Here is a 17,977-nt window from a genome sequence, read left to right as displayed (position 1 = left end):
GGAGACTGGGCCCGAGGGCCAGCATCGCTGAGGCGCATCTCAGCGTCTGAGGACCTGCATACCACTGAGATCCGTGTCCCAGGCAGGCGGGAGGCATCACGGTCCCAGGAATGGAGACAGGGCCCGAGGGCCAGCATTGCCTCTTGTGCGTCCCCTTGGTCGAGGGTGGGGCGCAGAGAGGCGGACTCCTGGGAGAAGTAGGAGCTGTGTATCACAAAACGCAGTCAGCGTTGATGATGGGTCTCCTCCCTTAGGGTGAGCTAAGAATTACATTGACCCTTCACTCCTCTTCTTCATCATCTCCCCAGGCACTTCTGACATCCGGCCCGTGATGATGATATTCTAGGGCACGCCTGGCTGGTCCGTGAGTAGGCCCCCTCAGGCCCGATGTAGTGGTGCACCTAAACATACATATTGTGATTTAAGCTTCTGGGTGGATATCATGGCGCGCCGCAGGCGAGCGGGTAAGTCCCCTATAAGAGGGAAAATATTAATATATTTTTTTACTTATGCTCCCTGTAGAGGGATTCGGGGATCGCTGTGACGTTGGATATTTCTGTAGGGCCTGTAGTTCCCCTGTTAGGTGGCTAGAACAATCATTACACACACTAGTCGCTTGGGCTCCATGGTGAGCTAGTGTTGCTAGTAGAGAGCCAGCAAGGGAATGAAAGAGCCGTTCTGCTCGCTGTGGGTGAAAAACAGTTTATAGATCTCCCAAGACCTCAAAAATGTGTGAGTAGCTCTGGTAAGGCACCATTCATTCCTGCGCGAAGGTAGCGTATTGCTAGGCGTATATTTTCTCCTAGTTTTAAGCTGGTGACTGGTAGCCACCTCGGGGTAAGGCGGATGGTATCCTCTCTCAGTATACGTTTTTCGAGAATGCAGGTTCAGACTACGCTAGAACTACAGTTAGATCTAGAGCCAGCTCTAGTATATGACAGGCACTTCTGCCCGAGTGCCTTCGTGCTGGTTAAAAGTTGCCCTCTCGGGCCTCGGGTATAGATCTATATTGGGCTAGGCTTTCTAGGGATTACGGAGGCGTCCGCTAAGAGTGCTGGCGCCCCGGGCAACCTTCACTGAGTGAATGTAGTTTTTTAGTATTCCGACTATAACGACTTAGCCAGTGGTAGTGGGGCAGGGTTTAGGCCATCTTTTGTACAAATACAAAGAGATTGTATGCGTAGCTCAACCCCGCCCCCCAGAGCTAGTGTTTTAGAAAAGTCGCCAGCTTTTGGCAGGCTCTGGCCCTACTTATATATCCTGGCTCCTCTGATAGGGCAGGGTAGATTTGAGTACCCCACTGCTAGCTCTGTATCATTCTGCCTCACCCATGGCTCGGGTTGAGCAGCACTTCGCAACCTTTGTTTTATGTGGGTTTGGTAGTAAGCTCCCTTGTAGCCAGAGCATTGCCATGGCTGACGCCCTCGCACGGTATGGTAGGCCGCTATTAAAAGTAGGACCTCCATGGAGGTGGGTGGCGTATGTGGTCCTCCCCCCGTTTAGAGGGTCCAGGGCGCTTTTTGCCGAGTACCCTGCTATGGACAATGTGATTAGGTTGCAGAGCTGGTAGGCGCTGCCGGTAAGACTGCGCCATCATACAATTGGCTCCAGAAAAAGGAGGCCACTGGGGTGGATCAGCCCCAGGTTGGGGCATATTGAAAGCCAGTTGGCTGTGAGCAGCCAGCTTGGGCAGTCTTGGCAGTAGACTCCAGGTCAGGTAGTAGGCCTCAGCAGGCCTCCTTGCAAGCAAGTCCCGACGTTTGGGGAGGTTAACAATTTAATAGCTGCAACCTAGAAAGGTAGTCAGCCTTGGTAGGCCTCTTGCAAATTCGGCCCCATGAGTATTGCGTTATGTATTACTCCCCAACGATGTCGGCTTCAAGTAGCAGAACAATTTCCCAACTAATAACCCTAGTTAGTAGTTGGATGTTACTTTTACCAACAGATAAGCTACTGTCAGCCCAAGGTTATAGCAGCCAGTTTTTCATACCTGCCACCAGGAAGCCGTCCCTGCAGGCCTGCTATAAGGTAGTAGGCCCCACCGGGCCTCCCCGAAGGGGGGCCCCTGGTCGCCAGTCGCTGTGTCAGCTAGCACGGGCTGCTAAGCTGTAGTTGTGTGGTAGGCCTTACCAGGCCTCCCTGAAGACTTGGCATGAGGTAGCAGGCCTTACCAGGCCTCCCCTGAGGGCACGTTCCTGGGCTTCAGTCACTTGGCAGTTAGTATGAGCTATTGGCAGGTAGTAGGCCTCACCAGGCCTCCCTGATGGCCCGCTATCAGGCAGTAGGCCTCACTAGGCCTCCCTGAAGACTTGGCCTGAGGTAGCAGGCCTCACCAGGCCTCCCCTGGAGGCATGTTTTTGGACTTCAGCCACTTGGCAGTTTGCATGAGCTATGGGCAAGTAGTAGGCCTCACTAGGCCTCTCTGGAGACTTGTCATAGGGTAGCAGGCCTCACCAGGCCTCCCCGAGGGCATGTTCCTGGGCTTCAGTCACTTGAGGAACAGTTAGCACGAGTCGCTAGCAGGTAGCAGGCCGCACTAGGCCTCGCTGCAGGCCCGCTATCAGGTGGTAGGGCGAGTTCCTGAGTCAGGATGCTCGGGTAGCTATCATAGCTTGCTATCAGGTAGTAGGCCTCTCCAGGCCTCCCAAAAGGCTTGCTATCAGGTAGTAGGCCTCACTAGGCCTCCCTGAGGGTGAGTTCCCGAGTCAGGATGCTCGGCTAGCTGGCGTAGCTTGACTATCAGGTAGTAGGCCTTCACTAGGCCTCCCTGAGAAAACAAGTTTCTGTTTTCCAGCTACTTTGACAGTTGGCTTCAGCTGTTATCAGGTAGTAGGCCTCACCAGGCCTCCCTTTAGGCGAGTTTCTGAGTTTGGATTCTCGGCTGCTATCAGATAATGGGTCTCACTAGGCCTCCCTAAGGGGTTGGGTTCTCAGTTCGAGAACTTTTAACTGGCATAACACTGACAGCTAGGGGGGACCTGCTATCAGTAATCTGTCCGTTAGCCGGCAGCATCTGAGGACGGTCTTACCCTAGCGAGACTAGTGTCGATTCTGCTACTTGGTCCCCAAGTGAGGGAATTCAGCCTACACCCTGGTTTACCTACCAGGCAGCCTTTTGAGCTCCCCTCTCTTTGAGGGTCATCTGTGAGCCCGAAGCTGCCGGGGTCTGATCAGACGGTCGTAGGCCCCTCGCGAGGCCTCCCGATTAAATCAGCTTGTAGGCTAATCTGGCCTCCTGAGTGTTTCTATAAAGATAAGAGCTCAGTAGATCCTAGGATCGAGCAGATTAACTCCCCTCACTAGCAAGGGTTGAAAGCGCTATGCTGAGTACCGCTCTCCGGGATGCCCGTCTCTGAGATCCGGTCTGAGGAGGACACTGCCAGTTCGCAGTAACTTGGGCTGGATGCCTCTCCAGGAGGCAAGTGTCCAGAGGCTCTGTTCTCAAACAGACAAGGATGGCCCGGCCGAAGTGTCCCACGGAAGCGGCACCAGGCCAGGCCTCCCTGGTGGCATTAGTGGCTGGCTGGGGTGCCCTAGGGCCCCCTAGCCACATTCCCTTGAAGGAGCCCCCTTCTCTTGAATGGGTTGGATCCAGGCCTTGGAGCGGCCTGGGTAGGAATTCTCTAGTGTTTGAAGTTTCCTAAAGGCTTATAGCTTGGGCTATGACCGTAGGGAAAGCTGTCACTGACAGCCTTGTGTGACCAGAGGGGGAGTGGTTCAGGCATTTCACTGGAATTTGCTTGTCCTGACAGTTGTCACTGCCAGTAGGCATGCACTCCCCTTTGCATGGCGGCGTGGGTATATTGTTCCCTGTAGCGTCAGCTGACTCAGCGCAAGTTCCCTTTCGAAAGGGAACGTCTCAGGTTACGTTTGTAACCTCTGTTCCTTGAGAACAGGGAACAAGATGCTGCGTCGCTTTGCCATGCCTCGGGGCCTGCCTGCCAAACAGTCCCTTCAGACAAAAAGTGGTGTCATGTTTGCAAGGCGCCCTTATATACTTCCTGGTCGCACCTTGATGACATCATAGGCTGTCACCAGTCAATAGGATTGCCGTGATTCGATAGTAGTGCAGACACCTGTCACGCTGGAGGCGTTCCCCGTAGCGTCATTCTGACGCAGCGTCTCGTTCCCTGTTCTCAGGGAACCATGGTTACATACGTAACCTAAGACGATCTTTCACCCATAGAAAACATTTGCTGCATCATAGAGGAAGACGCGACAAATAAGACCTAAGACAGTTGAGCAACTAGAAGCCTGTACTAGACAAGAATGGGACAACATTCCTATTCCTAAACTTGAGCAACTTGTCTCCTCAGTCCCCAGACGTTTGCAGACTGTAATAAAAAGAAGAGGGGATGCCACACAGTGGTAAACATGGCCTTGTCTCAACTTTTTTGAGATGTGTTGATGCCATGAATTTTAAACTTATTTTTCCCTTAAAATGAGACATTTTCTCAGTTTAAACATTTGATATGTCATCTATGTTGTATTCTGAATTAAATATTGAAATTTGAAACTTCCACATTGCATTCTGTTTTTATTCACAATTTGTACAGTGTCCCAACTTTTTTGCAATCGGGTTTGTATATTTTTTTCTAATATATCATTTTTCTGAAATGGTTATTTTGAAGTATTAATGTAGATTGTATTATACAGAACTCATTACTTTAACTAAAGTATTTGTTTCAGTAGTAGATGCCTTTTGCCAAGAGTGAGTTAAAAGCTGCAACCTTGCTGCTGGGTACAGGCTGGCTTTCACCCCAGGTACGTTAATCCCAATGGACTAAATATCTGTTGTGTTGTGATTCATGATAACTTATGCTTTGCTCGTATTGCAGCCTATGTATGCTCTCTGATGGAGCACCTGCATATTTGCAGTTCGTCTTCGTCAAATACAGAAAGTTGTGAGTAACTGAACCTGTGCGTTAGTGATCTACTTCCGGGTACGTATATCTAGTCCCTTGACTGTCATGGGGTTGGGTGTTTTTAACTGATTTTATGAACTTGTCTATTTTAGTGGAGAGACTGCTCGTGAGCACTTTGTCACTGTGGACTGCAGGGCAAATGCTCCGTAGACAACGTTAGGACCTGCACTCCTGTTTTTGTTGGACTGCTGTTTTCCCGTGGCTGTTTTCTTTACTGTTTTGTTTTGTTCTGTTTGTTTCACGCTCATCCTGGTGGCCGACGTAAAGGGTGGCTAGTCTGAGCCGTCATGTAGAGTGATATGTACTATTAACAGTGCGCGTTTAACCTTTCTGATTGTTATATTGCCACCAGCTGCGTGTTTTTGTTCGTTTGTCTTTTTGTTTCGTTTAACGTTTTGATTTGAGTATTTAGTGAGCCCCTCCAGGGGGGTATTCCAGAAAGCAGGTTATGTGACATACCCGGGTATGTTTAAGAGTAAGTTAGCGAATAACCTCAACTTTCGGTTCCAAAACGGAGGTTTCAGGGTAACTTTCAGGGTAACTTTCAGGGTAGCCATAGCAACTCACTCTCTGAACATAACCTCATGATCCAGGGTTAGTTTGCTTAAGAGGTATTTAGATGTGTTTTATATAATTAATATACTGTAGTTATTAATATAACCAAATTTGTTTCAGTTATATAATATACAAAATTTGAATAAAAAATTTATTCAAAATAAGTTTTTTCTTAGCATCTGTTTCCATGGTGAATCATTGATTTGTCGCTCTGAGAATTGTCTTGTAAAATAACCAGGAACATACTCTGGGTTGTCTGAACTTACTCCAGGACTTGATTTTGGAACCAACATACCTCGAGGAAGCAAGTTTTGGGTTAGTCAACCGAGAGTTCAAGGTATATGTGATGGTAAGTTAACCTTGCTTTCTGGAATACCCCCTGGTCTGTTACATGTTTGTTTTACAATATTAAATATAGTTTTTTGTTATATATTTCATGTGATTTAATTTGGAGCCCGATTATTTGGTGTTCATTTGTATTGTTTGCTTCATTTTTTCCTTTTGTTGTTTTCTTTAACACATTGCTGATCCATGCTATGTTCAGGTCCATAAGCCTTTTGATGTGAACCTGACTGAGCATCTATACATCCCTGGCTGACCTGTGGCCAGTAAATTGTTAATTGTTGTCCTCCTTCATGGTTTGAACTTATTCCATTGCAAGTTGTGAATTGAATGTGTGTCAGAGTAAGCCTGAAAGTTTCTTGTTTTTTTTCACATGGTCAACAGTTTTATACATTTTTAAGTAATTATTGTTGTGAAATAAAGACATTTTGTATTCATATCCACGTCTCTTGATTATTAGTGGTAACGAACCTGTGTGCCGTATCTTGGGTCTGAATTTTCCCGTTCACAGAAACGGGGTGGCGTAGTCTGCTCTCATTCTAGTTGTACAATAGTGTCAATTCTCGCCCTTCACCGCCCCGCCACACCTGCATCAGTACAGCTTGTATTGTGAGGACCTGACACATCACTTAGAGCTATTAGCCTAAACACATTTGGGATTGATTGACATGACAATGAATCAAAACATCTTTACCCTCATTCATTTATAAAAATGAAAACGTCTCGGTTACGTATGTAACCCTCGTTCCCTGAAGGAGGGAACGGAGAGGCCACGTCGGAGTACCGACGAATAGGAATCTCGCTCGCGAGAGCCAATCTACTTCGAGTGTAACTAAACGAGCCAATGCACATTGGCATGCAATGATTGCACCAGGTGCTCATGCCACGCCGTGCGGGTATAAATGAGACACAGGTGATTGCATCAAATCAGCCTTTTGCTGAGGAGCCGGGTAGGTAGACAGGCACCCCAGCAGGGTACAGAGGACATGGCGACGGGACGTGGCTCCTCCGTTCCCTCCTTCAGGGAACGAGGGTTACATACGTAACCGAGACGTTCCCATTCAGTCGGTCACTCTCGACGCCACGTCGGAGTACCGACAAATAGGAATCCCTACCAAAGCGCCATGGCTTCTGCCCCCATCCAGTGCCCTGTGTGAGCCACCTGAGCTCTCTTACCTGATGAGACGGGGCTCACACCGGGAAGTCCATCACCGCTGTTCCGCATGACCCGCTCAGTGATTATTGGATAACACTGGGAAAGCGTGCCCTAGAGAAGGGAACGCTGCGGAGCCCACATCGTACCCCGAAGGAGTTATGTGGAGTACAATGCTGAGCCGTAGCCCGCCAGGAGAAGGGGGCTCAGTCCCACTGCAGGGAAGGCTCTCCCAAGGGAAAGACACGGGCTTCCCGTAGGAGCGACCGTGGAAGAAAATATGGGATCCCCGCAGGGTCACTCATTTGGCCCAAGCCCAATACCGGTTCTCAAGGATTCAGCGGCAAGGGGCCTGATGCCAGACGTTCCGCCACGTCCGGCACCGAGGGCGGTGGAGGACTCACAGAGTTTGCTTCTGGAGAATATAAGCGCCGTAGCGCAGCAAGCCGACAAGAGCCGGGGCCTCTCAGTGCTTCTACCCGTTTGAGGTGAGAACACAGGAGGAGACCGGCTCTACACGTAGGCTATAGAATCTAGCGAACGTGTTGGGTGTCGCCCAGCCCACAGCTCTACAGATGTCTGACAGCGAGGCGCCACGTGCCAGCGCCCAGGAGGATGCAACACTTCTAGTAGAGTGTGCTCGCACCCTGAGCGGACAGGGCACACCTTGTGCTTGATAAGCCAAGGTGATGGCATCCACTATCCAGTGGGCCATCCTCTGCTTGGAGACAGCTTTTCCCTTCTGCTGGCCTCCGTGACAGACAAAGAGCTGATCTGAGGTTCTGAAGCTTTGAGTTCTATCCACGTAAACCCGCAGAGCGCGGACGGGACAGAGCAAAGCTAGGGCTGGGTCTGCCTCCTCCGGGGGCAGCGCTTGCAGGTTCACCACCTGGTCCCTGAAGGGAGTGGTAGGAACCTTGGGCACATAGCCAGGCCGGGGTCTCAACACCACGTGGGAATCACCCGGCCCGAACTCTAGGTACGATTCGTCGACCGAAAATACCTGCAGGTCCCCTACCCTTTTGATGTAGGCCAATGCAGCCAACAGCAAAGTCTTCATTGACAGAATCTTTAGCTCTGCTGACTGCAAAGGCTCAAATGGGGCATTCTGAAGTGCTCGGAGCACCAGAGCAAGATCCCAAGAGGGTATGGAGGGGGGGCGAGGAGGATTTAACCGTCTCGCCCCCCTAAGGAACCTGACGAAAAGGTTGTGCATCGAACAGCGATCGAACATCTTCGGGGGTCTTCTCGGCGAGAAGAACACCACTCGACGAACAGGTTCCACTTCAAGGCGTAAGACTGTCTTGTAGACGGTGCTCGTGCCGAAGTGATGGTGTTAACTACCTCTTGGGGTAAGTCACCTAGAACCTCCGCGTCCCGTCCAGGGGCCAGACATGAAGCTTCCACAGGTCTGGACGCGGGTGCCAAAGGGTGCCCCGTCTCTGAGTCAGAAGGTCCTTCCTCAGAGGAATCGGCCAAGGAGGGGCTGTCGCAAGGAGCATAAGTTCTGGAAACCAGGTCCGGTTGAGCCAGTACGGCGCCACCAGCAGGACCTGCTCCTCGTCCTCCCTGACCTTGCACAGAGTCTGTGCAAGTAGGCTCACTGGGGGAAACGCATATTTGCGCAGCCCCTGGGGCCAGCTGTGCACCAGGGCATCCGTGCCGAGTGTACCCTCGGTCAGCGAATAGAACCACTGGCAGTGGGACGTTTCTGGGGAGGCAAACAGGTCGACCTGTGCCACCCCGAACTGTCTCCAAATCAGCTGAACCACCTGGGGGTGGAGTCGCCACTCGCCTGGGAGCGCAGCTCGTGAAAGCTCGTCGGCCACACGGTTGTGCACACCAGGGACATGAATGGCCCGAAGCGACCTCAGACACTTCTGACTCCAGAGGAGGAGATGGCGGGCGAGTTGCGACATGCGACGGGAGCGCAGACCACCTTGTCGGTTGATATACGCACCGGTCGCAGTGTTGTCCGTGCGGACCAGTACATCTTTGCCCCGTAACCGCGCTTTGAGGCGGCGCAGAGCAAGATGCACTGCTAGCAACTCGAGGCAATTGATATGCCAATGCAGGTGCGGGCCCGTCCAAACCCCTGACACTGCATGCCCGTTGTACGTGGCTCCCCAACCCATGGCAGAGGCATCCGTGAAAACCACAGCGTGCCTGGACACCTGTTCCAGGGGCACTCCGGCCCGAAGGAACGATGGGTCTGACCATGGACTGAAGGACTGGCGGCAGGCCGGTGTGATGCTCACCCGGTGAGTGCCGCGTTGCCACGCCCATCTCGGGACTCGGCCGTGTAGCCAATGCTGAAGCGGTCTCATATGAAGCAGGCCGAGCGGTGTTACTGCCGCAGCGGCCGCCATATGCCCCAGGAGCCTCTGAAACTGTTTCAGTGGAACCGCCATCCTGCCTTGAAACGTGTTCAGGCAGCTCAGCATCGACTGGACACGCTCCTCCGTGAGGCGCGCTGTCTGTTCGACCGAATCCAAATCCACACCGAGAAAAGAGATCCTCTGCACGGGGGCGAGTTTGCTCTTTTCCCAGTTGACCCGAAGACCCAACTGGCTGAGGTGTCTGAGCACCAGGTCCCTGTGTTCACACAACTGATCCTTGGACTGTGCTAGAATGAGCCAGTCGTCGAGATAGTTGAGGATGCGAACGCCCTGTTCTCTCATGGGCACAAGGGCCCCTCCGTGACTTTCGTGAAGACACGGGGGGACAGGGACAGCCCGAAGGGCAGGACTCTGTACTGATATGCTCGACCCTCGAACGCAAAGCGCAGAAACGGCCTGTGTCGAGGAAGAATCGAGACATGAAAGTACGCGTCCTTCAGGTCGATCGCTGCAAACCAATCTTAGGGACGGATTAGTGCTGGGCGGTATGACCAAAAATGTATATCAAGGTATTTTTCTAAATTATATCGGTTTCACGGTATATGACGGTATTTTTTCCCCCTATGCATGACCAGATGTTAATCACATTTTCTACTGATTGAGAGAGGAAATACTGCAGTAGATTGACTAGAATGCCCTATTTTACTGTCATGACGAGAGAATTGTAGAAGAATTCCACACTAGAGTTAATACAGGTTTGCAAAGCCCCTCAAAATGATGCTGTGGAGAGACAACCAATAAAACACAGACCTGCAACACACTCATTACAGACACATGAATATTAAAATATGACCACGGAGAGAAAATAAACAGAGTTGAGGGCACCTTATGCATTTAAAAAACCTTATCTTGTTGTTATAAAAATCCTATAACAACAAACTGCCAAAACGAGGGAGAAACGCGGATATTTGCAACACATTTAAGCTCTCTGAACAAATGACACATCAGTTTAGCACAGAAAGAATAAAGCAGTTACTTTTTTGCCCATTCTTCTTTGAATTGTCAGTTTATTTATTAACTTACATCATTCATTGTCTTTTGTATAGCAGAATAATCCATCGTGTCATCGCGGTCGTGATCAGATGTATATGGTTCAGTGTAGCCAAATCAGTGCACATTTCATTTGAAGAAGACCTGATGAAATATGTGCGCATACACGCTTCGAGTTCACGTTTAGAGCACTATAGTATATGAAATATGTCCATAAAAAACTTAAATGCGCTCGCTCTGGTCTATATCTAATATATGATCCATGTGGTGAGCGTTGTTAAACCCATTGCGGCGCTCCGTGCAGAAACCGCTCTCTCTCGCGCGCCGCGTGTAGTTTGAATTCTGCACTGTGATCAAGTGCTGAATCCGAAATCGCCCCTTATAACCTCAAATATAGCATTATTTGGAGGGGACAGCGCTTAGTGGTGTCCGAAACCATAGTGGAAGTTATTGAGTGCACTCATTCTATCCCATTGCACCGCAATAACGAGTGTACAGCTGATGTACACACAACGGTTGTCCGACTTCACGCTCTCATTTTCATTCACTCCTTCAAATAAAGTGATAACGTAGGGAATAGTGAATGAGGGTATAGGGGGCGATCTCGGATTCTGTAATGTAATCTCAGCGGTGCTCTGACTGCTCTCACTAGTACAGTGCAACAGTGAAATGCGTCCCCTCTCAAACAATGACGCGCTGCGCCGCGTTCCGAACATTGTTTAAGCGACACACCGGTATTGCGGTATCATCAAAATTCATATCATAACAAAAATAAATACCGGTATTCGGTATGAACCGGTATACCGCCCAGCACTAGGACGGATGCATTCGAAAATGCGTTTCTGCATGAGCATCTTGAACAGTAGCTTGTGGAGGCTCCGATTCAGGACTCGCAGGTCCAAGATTGGCCGTAACCCACCGGTTTTCTTGGGTACAATGAAGTACGGGCTGTAGAAGCCGGTCTTCATATCGGCTGGAGGGACCGGCTCTATCGCATCCTTCGCCAGTAGGACAGCGATTTCCGCACGCAGGACATCGGCATCTGCAGCATTCACCGAGGTGAAGCGGACGCCCTTGAACCTGGGGGGGGGCGCCGGGTGAACTGAATCGCATAGCCGAGCCTGATGGTCCGAATGAGCCAGCGAGACGGACTGGGGAGCTCTAGCCAGGCTCGCAGAGACCGTGCAAGCGGGACCATAGGGACCACCGGCGTACCCACGGTGGGGCAGCAAGGTGGAATGCAGGTACCGGGCTGGGGCGGCTGTCTCGTGGAGGCGGCCCGCAGCGAGGTGAGAGTGTGCTGTGCAACACTTACCTGATTCCACAGGTGGGCAGGAGGAACGTGAGGAGGTCGTCCACTGCTGCCCGCTGGCGAAGGGGGAGGATGAGTGTGGTCCGGCGTTTGACCGGCCACAACTCTCCGAGCCCCCTGAGGACCCAGAGATGGAGGAAACTGCTCTTTTATTGAAAATTTGGGCGGGCGGGCGGAACAGAAACAAAACGGAACACAAAATTCTCCTCCCGGCCCTCCTCCGGGGGATGGAGCGGTGCGGTCACCGTCTCCAGAAGAGCAGTCCTCCCCATCTCCGGGTCGCCCGTCTCAGGGCCGCTTGCCCTTGCCCCTGCCTTTGCCACCTCTCTTGGCAGGAGCCTGGACGGGCTGGGCGGCCTGCTTGCGCCCGGCTCCACGATGTCGCTTGGGTGGAGGCTGCTGCTGCGACGCGGGAGCGGAGGCAGACGCAGGCGGCCGCCCTCGGCGACGAGCAGACTGAGGTGCTGCCGGCGGCGGGGTGGATACAGCAGCTGACCGCCGTGGCAGGATGTGACTGATGGCCTCAGTCTGCTTCTGTGCGGCCGAGAACTGCTGGGCGAAGTTCTGGACCGCGTCGCCGAAGAGGCCGGTCTGGGAGACGGGGGAGTTAAGGAACCTGATCTTGTCGGTCTCCCTCATGTCTGCCAGACACAGCCAGAGATGGCGTTCCTGGACCACCATAGTGGACATCGCACAACCCACGGCCCGCGCCGTAACCTTAGTCGCACGAAGCGCGAGGTCCGTTGCGGTTCTCAGTTCTTGGAGAACTGCGGGATCGTGACCACCCTCGTGCAGGTTCTTCAGTGCCTAGGCCTGATGAACCTGCAACAACGCCATAGCGTGTAAGGCGGAGCCTGCCTCTCCACAAGCCTGGTAGGCCTTTCCGATCAGATCGGACGAGTACCTACAGGCTCGGGAGGGGAGACACGGGTTCCCCCTGGATGTGGAGTTAGGGCACAGTTGCATAGCAACGGCCCGTTCCACGGGAGGAACCTGCGTGTAACCCTTTGCAGGTCCGCCATCGAGGGTGGTGAGGGAGGAGGATCCACTGGGCCGGTTTCGGGCAGTAAAAGGTGCCGTCCACGACCTAGTGAGCTCCTTGTGCACCTCCGGGAAGAAAGGAACCGGGGTGGGGCGCTGAGAACCAGCACGGGCCACCCCGAGAAACCAATCATCCAACCTTGAAGGTTCGGGACACGGTGGAGGGTTCCACACGAGCCCGATCTTCTCGGCGGCCCGGGAAAGCATGGCCATCATCTCCGGATCCGTATCGGGCACAGCGGATCTTCCCGAAGGAGCCCCCTGCGCCGACACGTCATCTCCAGAGAAGTCTAACCCTCCCTCCGATGCAGCGATGGAAGCTCCGACGCAAGCTCTATCTGTGTTTGCTCTTTCAGAAGGACTCTCTCCTTGGTGCTGAAGCACGCAGGGGGCGAGGTCGCGGCGACACAGTCAGGGGGTGTGTGCAGCCTTACGTGCGCGCTCTCTCACACGAAGGCGCTCTCTTACCAGCCGTAAGAACGGCTTTTCAGCGCTCTCCACCTAGCGCACCGAACCAGCTGTGAGAACAGCCTTTGTGATCCGAAAACCATGCGACCGCTGCTGTGCCGTCACACCAACACCGACTGAAGAGATCGCTTCCGAAAGGCGGCTTCCGTCTTCAGTCAGGACTGCGAAGTAGTGAGTGATATCTGGCGTTACCATCTACCACCCGGCTCCGAAGCAAAAGGTTGATTTGATGCAATCACCTGTGTCTCATTTATACCCGCACGGCGTGGCATGAGCACCTGGTGCAATCATTGCATGCCAATGTGCATTGGCTCGTTTAGTTACACTCGAAGTAGATTGGCTCTCGCGAGCGAGATTCCTATTCGTCGGTACTCCGACGTGGCGTCGAGAGTGACCGACTGAATGGGAACTGAGAATATTATTCCAAAATATATTTGTATTATTCAGGAACTGAATGCACTACATTTCAAAGGAAACTATTTATGAAACATTTCAGAAAAAGTTCAAAATTAAATACACTTCATGTTAATGCCATGAATATTTTAAACTTTGGTGAATTAAATGCCTTTTAAAAATGTACAGTCTTAACACATTGTAGAAATACAAAACTAATTATATGTCATACTGGTTAATTGGTTAATTTTTCTAAAGGCAAAAAACAGTCAGAAAACAGGAGATATGAAGAGCTTAATAATAATTGTCATTAAAGTGAATACACATCACTCTTACCCATCATCAATCATTTAAGCTCATGTTGTGAAATTTGTCTCAGTTGTTTTCCTGCAAAGCTACCATGGCCATGTATTAAAGTATATTGTACATTGTTTGCTGCTAATAAAGTAGATTTCTTTATTGTAAATTAAATATTATCTTTGTAATAACTACTTTTGTGTGGCAAATGTTACATTTTCTTTTAACATTTGTCTTCCAAGCAGCATCACTACAGTTTTAAATAGAGCAGATAGTGTCACTCACAAATATGCTCACAGTATACATGTTAGACACCATATTTAAAACAAAAAAACAAAACAGCTGTTATATGCCATCTAATGTTCTGGGGGTGCTTAAACAAGAACTTTTTACAATTTACATTTGCATGAGATTTATGGATGCCGATGAAGGTTCAAATATTTTCAGTGTCAAAATGTATTTTGCTGACAATCTGAACCATCGATAAAACATTGCATATATAAGTGGATTCATACAGGAATTCATGCATACAAACAAGTCCATTACATTAATTATAAGAGTGTCATTTTCATTATTCCCAACAGAAAGAGAAATTAAATAGTATGGCATCCAGCAAAGAAGATAAACCAGTACTACAATCCCTAAGGTTCTTGTGGCCTTTTTTTCTGATTTGGCCTTTTTGTCTGTGACTGAATTTAAACGCTTAGCTTGATAGTTTGCTACAAAACAGATTTTCACATTTAAAGGAATAATTATACAACAAGGTGCAAATAAACAAACAAAGGAATCTATTATTAGATTTTCCAAATACATATGTAAAATTATGCATTCTCCAATACATGTGTGGTTCCTCTCTGGATACAGTATAATCTCATACAACAGATAAACAATATAAATGAAGGATAATACCCAGTTTACAACAATAGAAACAATAGCTCTGTTATGATTGACTTTCATTGGATATCGCAAAGGGTCATTCACAGCAATGTATCGATCCACAGATATAATAATCATATTACCAAGAGATGCCACAAACACTACATAAAGAATAAGAAGAAATATTGAGCAAAATATTTCTCCAAAGTACCAGCATGGCTCAATCAGTTTCATTCCCTGCACGGGCATGAGAATCAGTCCTGCGATCAGATCAGCCACTGCCAGAGAGAGGATCAGCACATTGGTGGGAGTGTGGAGCTGCTTGAAGTGTGAGATGGAGATGATCACCAACAGGTTCAGAAACACGGTGAACACTGATGATACAGCGGTGAAAATGTACACAATGATGTACTCCGCTTCCGGTCGGATACTTCTGCTACAAGACAAATTGTTGTTTGGAAAGCAGTATTGGATTGTTTGATTGTCCATGTGTGTCACTCCCCATTTAGACATTTCCATGATAGATCTATCTTGGAGAGTAGACTCTGTGTGAGGATGCCACTAATATGACTCAGTTTTATACTTACGGAAGCTAAGCCCCCACCTCATTTTACCATGATGTTTGAATATTCAGCTATCACCCAAACAAATCAAAATTCATAGACCTATCAGATCAGATCTGATCTGATCTACATTGTAACCTTTCATAAAAGAAAAATGTTTTTCAAATTATATTTTATAAAAGCTTTTAATGGTTATAAAGATAATACCAATTCAAGACAGATTTAAAAAATATATTATTATTATTTTCACATGGCTGAACCTCACTCTCTTCAAGGCCTTGCAAATATTTAATGCAGTAATGCATTCAATAACATAGCCTTTATAACACACACCTTCATTTCCTTTTTAAAACACATTTAGAATATTATTATATTCAGAGAGCTTATATTATTTCTTGATCCATAGTGTGATTGTCACATGTCTGTTTACACCATAATTGTCTTTTCTGTTCACTACTTAAATTACAAACTCCAGTGATGGCTCAAACCCCTGACCAGAGTCCAGAGAGGGTTCCAGCCTGTGACCGGAGTCCAGAGAGAACTCTGTCTCCTTCCATCCCGAGTACAGAGAGAACTCCGTCTCCTTCCATCCCGAGTTCAGAGAGAACTCTGTCTCCTTCCGTTCCGAGTACAGAGTGAACTCTGTATCCTTCCATCCCAAGTCCAGAGGGGACTCCATCTCCTTTCTTTCCGAGTCCAGAGAGAACATCGTCTCCTTCCATCCCGAGTCCAGAGGGGACTCCGTCACCTTTCTTTCCGAGTACAGAGAGAACTCCGTATCCTTCCATCCCGAGTCCAGAGAGGACTCCGTCTCCTTCCATCCTGAGTCCAGAGAGGACTCCGTCTCCTTCCATCCTGAGTCCAGAGAGGACTCCACCTCCTTCCATCCTGAGTCCAGAGAGGACTCCGTCTCCTTCCATCCTGAGTACAGAGAGAACTCCGTATCCTTCCATCCCGAGTCCAGAGGGGACTCCGTCTCCTTCCATCCTGAGTCCAGAGAGGACTCAGTCTTCTTCCATCCTGAGTCCAGAAAGGGCTCCGTCTCCTTCCATCCTGAGTCCAGAGAGGACTCCGTCTCCTTTCTTTCCGAGTACAGAGAGGACTCCGTCTCCTTCCATCCCGAGTCCAGAGGGGACTCCATCTCCTTTCTTTCCGAGTCCAGAGAGGACTCCGTCTCCTTCCATCCTGAGTCCAGAAAGGGCTCCGTATCCTTCCATCCCGAGTCCAGAGAGGACTCCGTCTTCTTCCATCCTGAGTCCAGAAAGGGCTCCGTATCCTTCCATCCCGAGTCCAGAGAGGACTCCGTCTCCTTTCTTTCCGAGTACAGAGAGGACTCCGTCTCCTTCCATCCCGAGTCCAGAGGGGACTCCATCTCCTTTCTTTCCGAGTCCAGAGAGAACTCCGTCTCCTTCCATCCCGAGTCCAGAGGGGACTCCGTCTCCTTTCTTTCCGAGTACAGAGAGAACTCCGTATCCTTCCATCCCGAGTCCAGAGAGGACTCCGTCTCCTTCCATCCTGAGTCCAGAGAGGACTCCACCTCCTGTCTCCAGTCCAGAGAGGGCTCCGTCTTCTTCCATCCTGAGTCCAGAGAGGACTCCGTCTTCTTCCATTCTGAGTCCAGAGTGGGCTCCGTCTTCTTCCATCCTGAGTCCAGAGAGGGCTCCGTCTTCTTCCATCCTGAGTCCAGAGAGGACTCCGTCTTCTTCCGTTCTGAGTCCAGAGAGGGCTCCGTCTTCTTCCATCCTGAGTCCAGAGAGGACTCCGTCTTCTTCCGTTCTGAGTCCAGAGAGGGCTCCGTCTTCTTCCATCCTGAGTCCAGAGAGGACTCCGTCTTCTTCCGTTCTGAGTCCAGAGAGGACTCTGTCTTCTTCCATCCTGAGTCCGGAGAGGACCATGTCTTCTTCCATTCTGAGTCCAGAGAGGGCTCCGTCTCCTTCCATCCTGAGTCCAGAGAGGACTCCACATCCTGTCTCCAGTCCAGAGAGGCCTCCGTCTTTTTCCATTCCGAGTACAGAGAGGACTCCGTCTTCTTCCGTTCTGAGTCCAGAGAGGGCTCCGTATCCTTCCATCCCAAGTCCAGAGGGGACTCCATCTCCTTTCTTTCTGAGTCCAGAGAGAACTTCGTCTCCTTCCATCCCGAGTCCAGAGGGGACTCCGCCTCCTTTCTTTCCGAGTACAGAGAGAACTCCGCATCCTTCCATCCCGAGTCCAGAGAGGACTCCGTCTCCTTCCATCCTGAGTCTAGAGAGGACTCCACCTCCTGTCTCCAGTCCAGAGAGAGCTCCGTCTTCTTCCATCCTGAGTCCAGAGAGGACTCCGTCTTCTTCCGTTCTGAGTCCAAAGAGAGCTCCGTCTTCTTCCATCCTGAGTCCAGAGAGGGCTCCGTCTTCTTCCATCCTGAGTCCAGAGAGGACTCCGTCTTCTTCCGTTCTGAGTCCAGAGAGGGCTCCGTCTTCTTCCATCCTGAGTCCAGAGAGGACTCCGTCTTCTTCCGTTCTGAGTCCAGAGAGGACTCCGTCTTCTTCCATCCTGAGTCCGGAGAGGACCATGTCTTCTTCCGTTTTGAGTCCAGAGAGGGCTCCGTCTGCTTCCATCCTGAGTCCAGAGAGGACTCCACCTCCTGTCTCCAGTCCAGAGAGGGCTCCGTCTTCTTCCATCCTGAG

At 50.2% G+C, this 17,977-nt stretch overlaps 1 protein-coding gene across 1 annotated transcript; it reads right to left on the bottom strand.

The window, feature by feature from the left end:
• Positions 1-14,271: 14,271 nt before the first annotated feature.
• On the bottom strand, positions 14,272-15,264 carry LOC307142548 (trace amine-associated receptor 5-like; the record flags this gene model as incomplete). The annotated part of the gene is made up of 1 exon (XM_079843518.1): positions 14,272-15,264. One exon carries the CDS (start codon positions 15,262-15,264, stop codon positions 14,272-14,274), a length of 993 nt encoding a protein of 330 aa, XP_079699644.1.
• Positions 15,265-17,977: the final 2,713 nt, after the last annotated feature.

The sequence above is a fragment of the Gobio gobio genome, assembly GCF_949357685.1.
Source record: "Gobio gobio genome assembly, chromosome: 18".
NCBI classification, from domain to species: Eukaryota; Metazoa; Chordata; class Actinopteri; order Cypriniformes; family Gobionidae; genus Gobio; species Gobio gobio.
Note: the sequence above shows the minus strand (reverse complement) of the source record. Positions and strands in the feature narration are given on the sequence as shown.